Here is a 16,233-nt window from a genome sequence, read left to right on the forward strand (position 1 = left end):
TATTCAATTCATCCGGAAGTGTGATTTAAGTCAAGTTTTTTCCTTGAATTTAAGATTTCCTATCTGTTTACTTTGAAATTCACTAAAGAGATTGGGAAATTCATTAGTACATCTTGTATTGCATGCTAATAGCATTGGCTAAAGACGGTTCTATTCTTATGCGCAACGTTTGGGCTCCCTGTGGAAAACAAAATTCACGTACATCGCAACAAACAAGTCTTAAATGAAGAATATATTGTCGTCTCTCTTTTACTATCCTACATTTATTATATTTCTTTTTATATTTAAGAAAAGATACGATTCCAAGTTGATGCAAGCAGTCTAGTGCAGCAGCCGAGTCATTAGCGACTTGCTGCAACAAGTTTCCGAAAACAACATCGAATGAGCTCCGATCCTTATTTAGTGAAAATTGAAGCATCGGAAAACCGAATAATTTTCGTCATCCATATTTGGTCATGTCATCTGGAGGCGGGAAAAACAAAAAAGTGCGCGAGGCGAGGTACGTACAAGGTGCAAACTCGTTCACAAGAGAAAACAAAAAAAAATATCATTCAAAAATCACACAAAAATATATTCATGAAGCCGTGAAAAAGTCCAATTGTGTAACAGATATTTCATAATGCCTCCGAAGATACCGGTAAGGTTTTTATTGATGTTTTATAATGCTGGGAAAGACGTGAAATTGTCAGGAAATTTTACTGCACATAAGCTTATATGTTATAGTAACGTGTTTGTATTAAAGTGAACTTGACAGCAAATTTATTTGCTTTCATGTGTTTGTGAAATGTTTTTGGTATCCATTTTGACTTAAAATTTATTGACTAAATGGATTATGCAGTGAGTTCATTTAAATTTATTTTGCGTGATGAATTTATCAAGAAAGTGATACTTATGAGTAATTTTACACCGAGTAAGCTTGAAATTTGGGTATCACGAGAAAACACGACTTGAAATATAAACTTGTCAGTAAAATGCTTCAAAAATTGATTTCCTTGACCTTTGGAATTTCCACTTACAGGAAATCATAATGATGGATATGGTCAAAATGTTTGAGAATCCTAAGAAACAGTATATCAAATTTTGCAAGGACATCCGGCAGGTAAGGCTTTTTCAAGTACTCTCTACCATCAATATTTGTATGATAGGTAAAGATGTTCACACTTGAATATACCTGTTTCTCTAATATCAATTCTTTCTGTTGTTGTTGCTGCTGCTGTTATTGTTGCTGTTGTTGTTGTTGCTGTTGTTGCTGCTGTTGTTGTTGCTGCTGCTGCTGTTGTTGCTAATGCTGTTGTTGTTGCTGTTGTTGTTGCTGCTGCTACAAGGACCTCTTATTCTAGGTCTGATTATAGAGACAACTAAAATCTTCATATATAGATGCAGTCCAGAATTGGCAAATATCTGTTAGCCTTATTAGGTGTTACATTGTTACATGAAAATATAAAAATATATTCATTGTGAGTAAACTATTGAGCTATTGCATGCATAGTCCTGCACTCTGATTGGTTACGCTGCTGTGGGTATAATGGTGATGGCATACTACCTAACTAAAAAAAGCCAAAATGATGGCCTTTGCTTGTCATTTGTTTAATCTTAGCAACATTTCTAAAAATATATTCATATTCAGCTATGGGCTGTTGTTATTTTGCTGTTCCTTATGAAATATTGACCTGCAGCTCAATTTATAGATGCATTCATATTGCATTAATTACAGGATATAGAGACCAAAAGCTTCAAGACTTTTACATCTCGGCTTAATTGCTTCATTGACATGCTGTGTAGTGATGACATATCAAAGGAGACTGCGACCATGAAAATCGAAGAGTTTGTCAATCAAGGAATGGTGGAAATAATGATAAGTATTTACTCATAATTTTTCTCCAAATATTCTCCAAATATTCAAAATTCCTTATGAAAATAAATTCCTTTCCATCAAGATGTTCATTCATTTATTTATTCACTCTAGAGACTGCTGATAATTTTCCCATTTTTTTCCATATGTGAAGTGAGCTTTCATAAAATGGTATTTTTAAATTGCTTCAATGAAAGTCTGATACTGTAAATGTAAATTTCCCCAACATAACACATCAATGCATTTTAATGATTGAATGTATTTTTGATGCCTTTTGTATGATCTTTTTCCTTTCATACCTGTGGGATGCATTTGTTAATTTGATCAGTCAACCAGTAAGTCCAACAATAACAAATGCTTTGGTGGCTCTATTACAAACCCTCTGTGTAAGTATAAATCTAATGTCTCTTAACTACATCTCTCTCTCCCTAAACACCCTAGATCTCAAATTAAAGAGGGTGTGTCTGCCCTACAAAACCCCCTAGATCTGCCACTGCTCTCTGTGCCAACTTTTTTAGAACAAATACAGCTGTTTTCAAGCACTAGTTATGCAAAAATCACTGTTGGAACAAAATAAGACTGCTGTCATCCAAATCGTTAATTAGATAAAAAATTGTGAGGGGAAATATTTATATAATTTTGATAATTTTATTGATTTGAACATAAATGATCATTTATTTATTGCCGCATGTTTAAAACTTGTAACTTTTTTCATCTAACAGAACATTACTGATAATTCAATAAGTGCTGGTGAGTATCAAGTATAAGGGAACTTTTTAAATAGGCATTGGGAGGAGGAGGCTAGTGGGATTTAGGGGGAGCTACATAAAAAATATGGCATTTGGGAGGGGGAGGCACACCAAAAAATAATAAGCTAAATAAAAAAATTATGAAAATTTATAATGTTTTAATAAGGGGAACGTAAAATAAATTAGGTTGGGAAGGGGTCTTACATTATTTTGACTAACAATTCACTTGCCCCCCTCTCTTTCCCATGTCCCTAAAAAATGAACGGCCCCTAATGTTGTGTTAAACTTTGTGTGACAAGGCCCCTTTGGGTGGGGCTGAGGCGGAATTAACGTTATCAAGTCTTAGGTATCCTGCCGTGTCCCAGTTGATGACTTTTTTCTTTCAATCTAGCCAAGGAACAAGTCTGCGTCTTCTTGCCATACTTGCTAAGGGATGTGATTAGTAATGAGAAGAACGAACATCGCCTGAGGATTGAGGTATAGACTTACAATATAGATCCTTACTTTTCAGCGATGTCTAATACTGAGCTAACAAATGTATACAACGCAATATGGGTTGGATTGGGGGTGTGCGCTGCTAATGCGTCGTCTTTTACCTCCAACGGGTCGGATCGCTGGCGCCCTGCAGACGCCACGTGCGAACTGAGTTTGTTTGATTTGTTATTCTCTCCCTTACCACGATGGCTTTTCCCCGGGTTCTCCGGTTTTTCCTCCCTCCGTGAAAATCAACGTGTGAGTCGAGCGTCTTGTGCATAAAATAGTAAACGTAGTGGTAGTGAGTGTGAGTGAAAGCAGGCCCACATCAGCGAATGCTACCTAAAATAATCAGCCTGCTATAACAAATAAAAAGATTATGATAGATCATTAACGTAAACATATCGGATGACGCAAAAACTAAATTAAAATCAAGGGCGTAGTCTGGTCATGTAGTTTTTTCCCGCCCGACTGCTTCCTCTATCGTATAGTATATTTTAGTTGAAATTTTTAATTTTTCGTTTATTTCTCAAATTATTAATTCAATTCAGGGAACCAAACTGATCAATCATCTGTTGGAGCAGAATCCAATTGAGCTGCGTGAACAAATTGAGAAACTAAAAAACCAAAGAACTATGTAAGTAAGGTGGACCTACTGTAAGTAGGGCGTGCACTAATCACCTACTAAATAACATACTATTTCATTTATCTTATCAGTCGTGAAGATGTTGGTACTCTCATCACTAATGCTGCCGGTAAGATTTGTATTTCATTGAATGCGTAACCAGACTGAATGACTCACTCTTTCTTTAACTTGACAAGAGCAGAAGGACTCATTTAATACTCCAGTTTCGAGTTCTCTTTGCTCAGCCTTAGTCTTGGTTGTGCGTTATAATATTCAGCTATTCAACCAAAATCCGTGGCATTTTAATCAACTCGTATCGTTCCGTAGTACGTGCATTTCAAAGAACACATTTGTACACAATCGAGGCTAAGACTGCCGGCAAACTAACGAGAACTTGAAATAGGAGTATTCCTTGACGCCACTTGGAAAAAAAATTCACGGAAACAAGAAGTTATTTAGAAGGGCAAGGTAAAGGAGCGTACCCTATTTTCCGCTATCAACGAGTTTATTTTGTTGTTGTACAGATTTTGAGCTTCAAGCTCAAGTTCTCGAAATGGTGTTTAGACTTGTTCCTGCATCAGAAAGGATCGAATGCGTTTCTTCTTGGTTCGAAAATGAAGATCTTCAGAATCTTTTCCTGAATATCGAGGACAAAGCGTTTGAAGCTGTAAGTGGCTATATTGACGACTTTGAAAACTCCTGTTTATGCTGGCTTAGCCTCGAATCCAGGAATTGCTTTTTTTATTATTCTAATTTCTGCTAGTTCGTGTTTACCGAAATCAGAAGTGGGGCTAAGACCGCAGTATTTTCAAAGTTCTACACATACAAACTGCCTAGTTTGCTATTGCTAACACTCAAGTATCTTCTTTACCTAGGGATGCAGAAAATTTTTAAACAAGACAAATGAGAATAAAAAAGGGTATGCGCTTCTTATTTCCCTCCCCTCTTCCTTCCTTCCTTTCTTCCTTCCTTTTTATTTTATTTTCTTATTTCTTATGCCCTTCCTTAATCTATTCGTTATACGTTAATAATAGCAACCTATGAAATAATTTCTCATTTGTAGTGTGTTTTCGATACCCTGTCAGATGGTACTCTTTGGATCTCAACAAGTAAGTCGCTCTGTTGATTTTTCATACAATGGCTCATTCGTATGGTTTTATTTAGAATTTGTTTGCTGTCTGTCTTGAGGTAAAAAGGGGTGGGGTAGGATGATTAACAGGATTCTTGTAAACGATTTATTAGGCCTTTGTTAGCATTTGTTTTCACTTTTCCTTTCCCTAGATTCCTCTTGCCAAGGATGTTGGATCTGGTAACCATTGGCTTGATTTCAATCTTGGTAGCAAGACGCTTAAGTTCTTTTTTGAAGAGAAAGAAGACATTCCTTCCGAAGACGAGGTTTGAATACTTCGTAATCTTTGTGATCTTTACGTTTTTGTTTTGACTACAGGCTGCGCAAACAAAAAGCTTGCATTGTCCACCAACTGCATTGTAATAACTTTATATTTTGAAGCATGTCATTTTTCTGTTTATAGGAGGATGATATTTGGTGGCGTACAGTCACTATTGATCTTGATAATGTGGTTGACTGCAAACTGCTTGGTAAGTCCATGAAGCACACGATACCATAAGCCCTGCATTAAGTTTTCAATCAAGTTTTCTCTTGACTGTGAAAAGCCTCACGATAAGATATAGACGTACCTTGCCAAATTATTAATTGCCAAACCAATACATGCGAAATAAATTTGAGTTGAGTCTCTTTCATACGAACTATGAGAATCTGCTCCCATATACTACCATATTATACAACAGTTTCATAAATTAAAACATTCAAAAGGTAAATACGAAAGGCGCAATATAATCCTAAAAGAATTCCCGGTTCTTCTTTGTAAATTAGACTTGACATACATGGTACATACAGTTCATATAGTTCAAGCCGCTTGTATATTTTATTTGCAGAGCAAGAAGATGCTATTATTTTAAAGATAACGTTAAAGGACAACGTCACAAGCCTGGTCCCCTCTTGGTCACCTACTGATGTTCGTGTTATCCAAATTAAATTTGGGTCTGATTGTATCCTTTGTCAAGTGTAAGAATTCTTTATCTTTTATATGCGCAAAGCGCCGTGCTTAAAAAGTACAAATAACGGTAGGTCTGACGAGTTTAGGAGCGATCCAAGCAACGGCGCCATCGGCACAAGTTGAGGCGTTGGCCAAACGCGGCAAGATTGACCAAATAACCACTTCAATACTGATATTTATAAAATCTAGTCTAATAATTAAGTAGAACCTTCCTTAGCTAGTTTCAGGTGATGTTGATAAGCTCAGAGAGGTATTAGAAAGGTTCTCTTGGATCCGACCAGATCGATTCTCTTCATCTCCTAAAGCATCGGTTTCGATCTTCTCAGTGCACCTGGCTGATAGACAGAAAGGACAAATGACGGTAGTACCAACCATGGATTCAAAGGTATGCCCATTGCTTGTGTTAAGTTTAACTCCTACAAGAAAGTTTTGGATGTTCCTTGGCTTAATTTTAGCCCCAAAAGATACCACTTTGAAACAAAAGATTAATCATGTAGGAAATTGTCTTTGAAATGTGCTAAAAACCAACGTATTTTTCAGTCCTAAAAGAAGGAGTGAATTACGATTTCAACCCCTAAAAGATACTACGATCATCCCCGCCCTTCGTCATATGGAAGTATACCCCCTAGGCCTAGTGTCTGATACACTAGAGTTTAAAATCTCGTGCTTCCGCTACACCCATTCTTTCATTCATTGGCTCATTCGTTCATTCTTTCAGTTTACGATGTTTGTTTCTATGGTTCCATGATCCAATTTTTGATATTGAAGTCACGTTATATATACCTTGTGACTATCTGTTAATTTGTTGCAGCCACCAGAAGTTTTGGTGGAAGAAGACAGTATTGAAGATGAAGTTCTCGTCAACCACAGTGACATCACGGTCTCTTTGGATGACAAAGGAATGGAAGAGAGTGAAGAACTCTTGCCTGCTCTAGACAAACCACAAGAGCAGCTAGACAAAACTAAACCTGAAAGTCAGGTGTATCCAGTAGAGAAAACGGACGACTTGCAACCAACGGTATGGTTTTATTTTCCTAAATCTGGATCTTGAATATGAATGGTTTTATGGAAACATATAAGTATAAGCATGAGTATATAAGTTGAAACATTCTTTTATAGCCCAAGCTTATAAGGTACTGCTTTGGTCTGAGAAGCATCAAACATCGTGCGCACAAGAAAATGTAAATGTATTTTTAGTCCTCTGAGTAAATGCACTACAATCTTGCAAAACTAAGATCATGTTACCATTTGGCTGCGGCAAACAAATAGATTATAAAACAGTAATGATGAAAAGGTAAATTATACACCGTGAAAAGATGAAAAAACTTACTGACGTTTCGGACGCTAGTCCTTCGTCGGAGTAAAAGAGAAAGAAGTGGTAGAAAGGAGTGTATATATGATAGAATAAGACAAAAGAAACCAATGAGAGCAAGGTAGGCAAGGAAACAAAAACAAACAATCAAAAGACAAAAGAAAAGGTTAGTTGAAAATAAAGCGTTCATTAATCCCGTTGGGACTAAGAGTGCCCAATAGGTGAATAAGCCGCATTTCTTTGGTCTTGCGACAATCATTGTTGCCGTTAAGCAAAGAAAGACCGAAAACAATGAAGTCAGAAAGAGAATGGTTAGCTAGATTAAAATGGCGGGAAACTGGTTTGGTGGGATCGTTATTGCGAATATCATAAAGATGATTGCAAATGCGATCACCAAGACGGCGGCCAGTCTCGCCCACATACAAAAGATTACAGCGGGTACATTTAATACAATATACAACATTAGAAGTGGTACAAACAAAATGGTCAGTGATTTTAACAGTTGATTTAGGACCGACAACAGAAGTGTGAGAGACTATGTGAGGACAAGTATAACAACGTTTACGAGAACAGCGAAAAGTACCAGGTTCTTTGTTAGAGGGAAGAACTCCCTTGACCAAGAAAGAACGGAGATTACGATCACGTTTATAGGAAAAGAGAGGGCGGTTGTTGAAAATAGCAGAAGTGCGAGTATCAGAGTCAAGCAGAGAAAAGTTGCGGTTAACAATGGGTTTAATGGAAATGTTAATAGGATGATACGTAAGAGTGAAAGGAATGCGGTCATTAGAGGGACGAGTGTGAGGAGTGAGAGCGGTGGTACGATCAATAGTAGAAACTTTACGAATCGCGCCATTCGTAAAGTTTCTACTATTGATCGTACCACCGCTCTCACTCCTCACACTCGTCCCTCTAATGACCGCATTCCTTTCACTCTTACGTATCATCCTATTAACATTTCCATTAAACCCATTGTTAACCGCAACTTTTCTCTGCTTGACTCTGATACTCGCACTTCTGCTATTTTCAACAACCGCCCTCTCTTTTCCTATAAACGTGATCGTAATCTCCGTTCTTTCTTGGTCAAGGGAGTTCTTCCCTCTAACAAAGAACCTGGTACTTTTCGCTGTTCTCGTAAACGTTGTTATACTTGTCCTCACATAGTCTCTCACACTTCTGTTGTCGGTCCTAAATCAACTGTTAAAATCACTGACCATTTTGTTTGTACCACTTCTAATGTTGTATATTGTATTAAATGTACCCGCTGTAATCTTTTGTATGTGGGCGAGACTGGCCGCCGTCTTGGTGATCGCATTTGCAATCATCTTTATGATATTCGCAATAACGATCCCACCAAACCAGTTTCCCGCCATTTTAATCTAGCTAACCATTCTCTTTCTGACTTCATTGTTTTCGGTCTTTCTTTGCTTAACGGCAACAATGATTGTCGCAAGACCAAAGAAATGCGGCTTATTCACCTATTGGGCACTCTTAGTCCCAACGGGATTAATGAACGCTTTATTTTCAACTAACCTTTTCTTTTGTCTTTTGATTGTTTGTTTTTGTTTCCTTGCCTACCTTGCTCTCATTGGTTTCTTTTGTCTTATTCTATCATATATACACTCCTTTCTACCACTTCTTTCTCTTTTACTCCGACGAAGGACTAGCGTCCGAAACGTCAGTAAGTTTTTTCATCTTTTCACGGTGTATAATTTACCTTTTCATCATTACTGTTTCATTAGAAACACCGACGCAGCTCACACTAGTTTTTAGCTAGTTATATCAGATTATAAAACAGTTTTGTGCGCATTGTCGTGTGTGATCAATCATAAAAGGGTTTTGCTTGGTAATAATTTTCTAAATCTTAGATTTCATTCTTAGATCATTTCGAACTCTACTCGGGCTTTTATTAATATCATATCATATCATATCATATCATATCATATCATATCATATCATATCATATCATATCATATCATATCATATCATATTATATGTAGTGTTTAAAAAACGAGTAGGAGTGTTTTATCAGGTATAAAAGCACGAGGCGTAGCCGAGTGCTTTTATATCTGATAAAACACGATCTACGAGTTTTTTGAACTGCTTAAAACACTCATGAACAATTTATAAGATTTTGGTTCAACTGGAGCCACCATACACGTCAAGAACATGGATTTTTATACTCTGATAGAGATTTGACGTCACGGGTATGCGCAACCAGATTCAATAGAAGCTCCCACACGTTGGATATTGCGTGCCAAGGCAAAGACAGGCACGTTAGTCAAAGATCATTAGGGTTGACTATGACCTTGATGAAGCTCTATGTCTTCATCTAAACTTTAATGCATACTTCATCCCTGATGAAGTCATCCTCATAGTATTCGAGTGGTCTTTATATAAAGATTACATGTGTCTTTATATAAAGACACATGTGTCTTTATATAAAATCACTTGAATACTAATGAAGAGGACTTAATCGGTTATAAAGGTTCATGCACGTGACGTGTATGGTGGCTCCATAAGCTTATGAATTATTAATGAGTGGTTTAATATTATATTATATTATATTATATTATATTATATTATATTATATTATATTATATTATATTATATTATATTATATTATATTATATTATATTATATTATATTATATTGTATTGTATTATTAATATTATTATATGATATTACACTAAGTTTTGTTTGCTGTTTTAAAGCAGGATTCTCAAGAACTTAAAGCTGATTATTCTTCCCGCGATGTCAACGACATTGTCGATCAAAGGTCGTTAAGGTCTTCAAATACCAAAACTGCAGAAGACAATCTAGAACAGAACCAGAAGACCATTGATAAAGATGATATAGGTGGAAGCAACAACCCTGTTGGCGAGAATGATGACTTGAATAAAGCACAAGACGCTATTGAAGACGAGCACAATGAAAAAAACATTGGGGAAGAAAAGCAGAAGCGAAAAGCTCGTGACAAGAACATGAAAGCTAGTACTAGTATTCCCCCTAAAAAGACAAGTCATTCAAACGATGAGTCAGAGAGTGGTGCAGAGTCGTGCGCATCAACACGTTCCTCGAGGCGTAGTCCACGTGGACGCGCGAGCAGCAAGAGAACCAAGTCACCTCTACCTGTAGAGATTATTAAGGTAAAATATTTGTACTACCGTGCACACCTAACCCGATCTTTAGGAGATTTTACAGAAGTAGTCCATGCATGTCGTACAGGTCTCACCGTAAAAGTAAAAAACTTAAGTTGATGTACGGTCAACTCGATAAAGCGGATAACTCCGTTTGGTGGGAAAGCCTACGTTTATGGACTAATCAGAATGGCACAAAGTGAGACAATTTAAACGTTACTTATACAAAATCGTTTCCTACATGCAATATAACTGAAAACATGGATATTGATAGCAATATATTGATTAATAATCTTTAAAGAGCTTATAAGTGTTTTCTTTTCTTATCTCACAGAGTGATAGGAGAAAGTCCACATCGAGCTCTGACAAAAGCTCAACAGACAGTGAAAACGAAAAAAATGATTCTCTAGAGCCTAAGAAACCCAAGACCTATCCTAGTGCTTTTAACGTTGCCAAAAGAATGGAAGCAAAGAAAAACACCATGTTAACAAATAATTCACAGGAAATCAAGAAGAAGGTGTTTGGACAGAGGGGATCTTCTTTTGGCCAGGTAAGCTAAGGGGCTAACCCCCTCCCCCATCTGGGGGCACTTGGTCTAGTTTTGATGGGTGTGTGCCACTGAGAGCCTTAAACCGGCCTGACCCTATCTGAGACATGAACCCAGGCTTAATCTGACTCTAGGACTTAAATGCGCATTAACACTTAACGATATCAATGAAATTCCACAACCTTAATTTTTTCAATGGGGGCAATGCATGGAAAACGTTTCGACAAAACTAGAAATTGAATCACCAAACTAAATTTAGAAAACAAAAGCATTTTTGTGATTTATAAATGCCTAAAGAAAATCCTGAAAAACCACGCCCTATCTGATATTATACTCCAACCCTTCCCAACCAACTAACGCCCCGCCCACACTGAAACCAAATGTATTATATTTATAATGTATTTCTTAACTATTGATTATTAGAAAACATCACTTCACATAATGGCACCAGCGCGTCGTGCGGATCATTTCAAGGGAAGGAAACCAGCTGCCTTACAAGATAAACAGCCTTCCAAGAAACATTCCCAAAATAAGGACACTAGAACAAAAAAACAGGCAACAGAACAAGAAAACAGTGATTCTGATTATACAACCAAAGAAGACAACGAGAAAGAAGTCATTCAGGACTCATTCCCTATTGATGATAGCCCCGAGGTAATATGGTTACTACATTATTAGCTTATTAATACTTTGAAAAGGAGTAGACCAATGTGTCAAGGAACTTTTTTCGCATGCAATGAGGATTTTTTAGCATGACGTCATTTCTTAGATCAGGCTGAAAATGTCGTGTCGTGATCGTTTATCTCCCTCACCCCCCCCCCCCCCCATCCCCCCCACCCCCTCTCATCTACAAACAAACACCCACCCTCCAAGACAACATCTTCCTTTTATTCCTGCTTTACTCTTTGTCTTTCGACAAAAGAAAACTCGAGTGTATTGTCTGTTAGGTTCCAAATCGTCGAAGATCAGATGTACCAAAAGCTACAAAAACCAAAATGACAGACGAGCGTCTCACTCACTCAGAGCCATCCAATAGAACGAAACATAAAGTCCAGTTCGTCAATGAGAGAACCATTCCTACTCGATTGGGTACCATATTGCGCAAGGGAGGTCGAAAAGAAAGAGATTGTTTGCTTGACGAGAGTATGAGATCAGGGTGGGGCTCTAATTCGACTACTTCTAGTACGTCTGAAACTGACTGGCCAGGGCCAGACGTGGTAAGATTTATTCTTTATTTGGTAACAATATACTGAGCGCCTGATTCCGATATGCGTACCGGTCAATGCGCCCATTACTCTTATTCAATTGTTTGAACAGGTTCTTCAAAAAAAATACTGTATGTTTCATAAAAAGTATATATTGTTTTTCTTGGCAGAGTATTTCCGAAGTTCTGGCAAGTTTTGTTCACGCAATCTTCTGATATAGTCACGAATATAACATTTTAAAATTGTTTACAGGTTCTTTATCTCCCCCTCCCCCCACCATCCCACTCCACATTCAGGTTAAGGGTGGAACATCCTGATCTGATAATTTTACGTTTCCTTGTCAGAACACCACTAACCATAGTTTTGTGTAAAGTAAACCAGTTTGTAACCGAACTGATGTATGTTTTCTCCCTGTTTGTATTGATGTGATAGGAACCTGGTCCAAAGGCTAAGCACAGTTTAGTTCCGTGTAAGTCTGTAAGGGAAAAAAGAATTCCAAGGGACACTGCAGCATTCCAGCAAGGTAGAAAGAAAAGAGCATCTGTTAGTCCTGGACTGAGTGCTATTACAGAAGAAAAATCACCAGTCGATATTCCGTTAGGTAGGTTATTAGCAATATTAAAGGCAAAAGTTTTAACATAGTAATATCCAATTTATTACCCAGTTCTTAGCTTATTTCTTTGGACTTATCTTCCCTGTCCAATATTACTTTAAACGAAGATTTTATGATTATACGCATGAGGGTATACGTCAGTGTGCTTCCCCCTCCCCCTTCGCACCCCATGGACACCTTTTCCTATAACCAGTTGTTTAAAAATACCTGCAAGTATAATCAGTAAATATGTCTGTATTCAGTTAAAAAGACTCCTCAAGCTACGCGTGCACCAGCCAAGGATAAACCAGCTGAATCATCTGAGAGCCGTACTAAGGTAATGTCTACGTTGTAGCATTTACGAAGTTCCCTCTCCCCCCTCCCCCGCTCCCCCCTTTATACCCTCATATTCAGAACGAATGGACCTTTATCACATGACACTATGTTCATTTCCATGAGGAAAAAACCTTTTAATCACGCTCAACCTGATCATCTGATGGCCATACTAAGGTAATGTCTACGTGATAGCATAAAGGAAGTCCCCCCCTTCCCCATATTCAGAACGAATGGACCTTTATCACACGGCGCCATGTTTTTCCCATGAGAATGGTACGCTTTGTTTAACCAAACGTATCCTCATCCTGAAGTGCTTGTTGGGGGAAATCAATTTTTCCAGTCAACATGGCTGCCGCGAGATCAGAGTAAAGGTTCGTGTTTCAAGTCTTATTTCTTATTCTTTTACGCAGAAGCGAGGAAGAGAAGTCGAAGCTTTCAGAGATAACGAGAAAGCACAAGAATCTGGAAACACATCAGAAGATACACTTCTTTACGAAGCAGCCTCTAAAAGAAAGACAAGAAGTAATGCAAAAACCTCAGACCAATCAAAAGCATCGAGAAGTAATAAGGTGGACTCAGCAAAGGAACGTAACAAGCACTCAACCAAACTAAAGGAAAAACAAGACAAAATAGACTTTGAACGAGAGTTTGACTTTGATTTACCGGATCTCACAGTGATGCCCGCAGAAAAACCTTTGGTTGGAGAGGAGGAAAAACTTGGACAAGAAAGCGCGGCGTTACCAAGCAACACTTTCTCTTTTGAAGATAACCGCAAATCACGTGACAAATCCGCAGCGGATGAAAAAGGGATGCCATTAGATGATGATGATGAGATGACGTGGTATACATGCCTTTTCAGGAGTATACCATGGCAGAAACCCGCGATAAACCACAAGACACGTCAAGTGGTAAGACAGGTGACAGGGAGAGAATTGAAGAGGATTTCGATAGGTGTGCTTTATCAAGAAGACAGCACCGATAAGAAGAAATCCAAACCCTTTGAAAACAGTAAGTCAAGAAATTTAAGAAAAAAGAAAGAAAATTCAAAACAGCTGCGTCAACGGTTGTCCAAAAGAGGCTTTTCTGAAGACGATCTTGACGAGGATAGCGACCTTCCAAACGAGTATAAGTCACCTAAACGCAGAAAGACATATGGAAAGAAACAGACACAAAAGTATTCAAGTAAACTGGAAGAGAACTGGACAAAAGGTACATGTTTTATATTTAGACTATGTATGATTGCGCAATCAGTTGGCCATTACTAAACTTTGAACTCTGCCACCATTAACCCCCAAAACGTCGTTTCGCCCTCAATTAATTAAACATATAAAAGCAAATGTCCAATCAAATTTCTTAAGACAATCACCAGTTCCCCTTTGGTAATTAAATTGCTAGGTTAGCAAATATTTTGTCAAAGAAAATTTTTACATGAACCTATAGGGTGACCCTACTGAGTCGGTAGTTTTAGGAGTAACTCGGTTTTTGGTGCCTCCTGGGTTGGGACTTGCCCCTAGCCGGGCCATCCCACTTTCTTGTAAACAGGTTTTAGTTTTGATTTAATAGTTGTATCTATAACTATCAACATAAGGATTTTACGGTTATGCATATAGTTTTGGCTTAATTATTTCCGTTTTGATTTACCTTTTCCCAGTCATTTGCCGCACTCGCTCCCGTCTGATCTTGAAGACCATTACCGTTATCTTCCCTTTAGGGTGCGCGCTCTTGCACAGTAGAAAAGTTTATTATGTTACAACCAATTAATTCCATTTGCGCAATACTTAGTATGTCCTATTTAATGTTTTCAAAAGATACGGACAAGGAAAACAAGAAAAGGACAACTGACGTTCCTCGCATGGGGTGGCAGATATCATCCAAGGAAGGCACATCGAAATCAATACAGCTAAAGTCATCACCTAGACCGTCAAACAAGAGTGATGAAGAGTTTCAGTCGGGATACGAGAGTGATGATCGTGATCGTGATCGTGATCCACCTGAATATCATCAGAGATACACAGAAGCGTATTCAAATAAGAGACAAGCAGCAAGAAATCCACAAAGTCGCAAAGGGAAAGGAGAACAGCTGGAAAGTGAAAAACAATCCAAGTCAGTAAGTAAACCAAAGAACCGAGTTGAAGACATGGAGGAGGAGGACGACGACGAATGAAGAAACCAATGAAGTTCTTAAACTACGGAGGTTTTGTCAGGTATACGTTACTTTAACATACATATCAAATGAGTGAAGTGTTTTCAACAAACAGATACCACTTTCTTTAAAGATTACTGTAATACTCCATTTTACAGTTCCGTTCAGTGACCAAAAATAATACAGTTCCAAGCCGAGGTTGGAGTTGCCGCGCATTATAAAGAATACAGTTTTGCGATGCGCGGAAACTCTTGCCTGAACTATTATTCATGTTTACGGAACGGAACTGTAAAATGAAGAATCGTCAAAATGGCAGTCAAGGCTTTCTTGATGAATTTCCAGGAAGTTGATGGTGTGCACTTAGTCCCCTCTCTTCGATGTCAGCGCTTCATAACAAGGTTTTTTAAAAGTAATTCTGGGCATCATGCATGCGCAGTTTTGATAAGTTCTCTACTGCCCTTAAGTTTCCTTGACGAAGTTCAAGGGAATCATTGCTGTCCTACGAAAACCTTGATATTATCACTGTTGTTTATTTTCATTTTGATATATATTATATATTATATATTATATATTATATATTATTCTATTATTTTTATACATTATTATTATGTTTGTTATATTTTTTATTGAAATGGTTTGATTGTTTCCACGTAGGATATTACTGCTTCTAAATCTTCAACACCCGCGTCAGAGCTTCCATTAAGAAAGCGGCGAGATGAGGAGACTGAAGATGGAAAGCCAGCAAAGAAGTTAAAAGACTCTAAGGTAAGAAATTCTGTTGTGCAAGACCTTTGAATAGACTCTCTGAATAGACTCTTTAGCTTGGGCGTAATGTTTTCCCATTTCAGACCACGTGTCATTCAATAGCTTATAATTTCTTTGCTTAGTGGTTGCACATTGGAAGACACATGGATATGGATACAAATCAAACAAAAAAAATTATTCTCAAGGGAATGACATGGGAAAACATTACGCCCAAGCAAAAGAGGTTCATTAACCGTTAAATGATACTGACTATTAAAACTCGCTTTACAAAGATACAAAGCAAGTATAATGAGCAGATGTCAGATAAGTCTGGAAAAAACTCTCCGAAGCATTTAAAACATCATGGTAAAAATGTGGAGACTTTTGCTGACCACAGTGTGCCCCGATCAAGACTTAACATGGTATGAACTGAGTTTAG

At 37.7% G+C, this 16,233-nt stretch overlaps 1 protein-coding gene and 1 long non-coding RNA gene across 2 annotated transcripts; both read left to right on the forward strand.

Annotated features, from left to right (window-relative positions):
• Positions 1-505: 505 nt before the first annotated feature.
• Positions 506-1,873, forward strand: LOC148909967 (uncharacterized). The gene is made up of 3 exons (XR_016120178.1): positions 506-637; positions 1,019-1,099; positions 1,715-1,873. It is a non-coding gene; the product is annotated as an uncharacterized LOC148909967 (long non-coding RNA).
• Positions 1,874-2,100: 227 nt separating this feature from the next.
• On the forward strand, positions 2,101-16,109 carry LOC116296878 (uncharacterized). Its single transcript, XM_089032485.1, has 23 exons — positions 2,101-2,238; positions 2,575-2,602; positions 2,993-3,078; positions 3,627-3,712; positions 3,793-3,830; positions 4,225-4,367; positions 4,576-4,619; positions 4,764-4,809; positions 4,982-5,095; positions 5,233-5,299; positions 5,657-5,770; positions 6,006-6,163; positions 6,590-6,796; positions 9,805-10,236; positions 10,562-10,777; positions 11,198-11,428; positions 11,722-11,991; positions 12,412-12,580; positions 12,835-12,908; positions 13,318-14,116; positions 14,716-15,111; positions 15,705-15,815; positions 16,088-16,109. Exons 1-21 carry the CDS (start codon positions 2,101-2,103, stop codon positions 15,069-15,071), a joined length of 3,816 nt encoding a protein of 1,271 aa, XP_088888611.1. The 3' UTR covers positions 15,072-15,111; positions 15,705-15,815; positions 16,088-16,109.
• Positions 16,110-16,233: the final 124 nt, after the last annotated feature.

Source organism: Actinia tenebrosa, unplaced genomic scaffold, assembly GCF_029948245.1.
Source record: "Actinia tenebrosa isolate PJP-AT-01 unplaced genomic scaffold, QUT_ActTen_1.0 PGA_scaffold1__47_contigs__length_23844297, whole genome shotgun sequence".
Lineage (NCBI taxonomy): Eukaryota > Metazoa > Cnidaria > Anthozoa > Actiniaria > Actiniidae > Actinia > Actinia tenebrosa.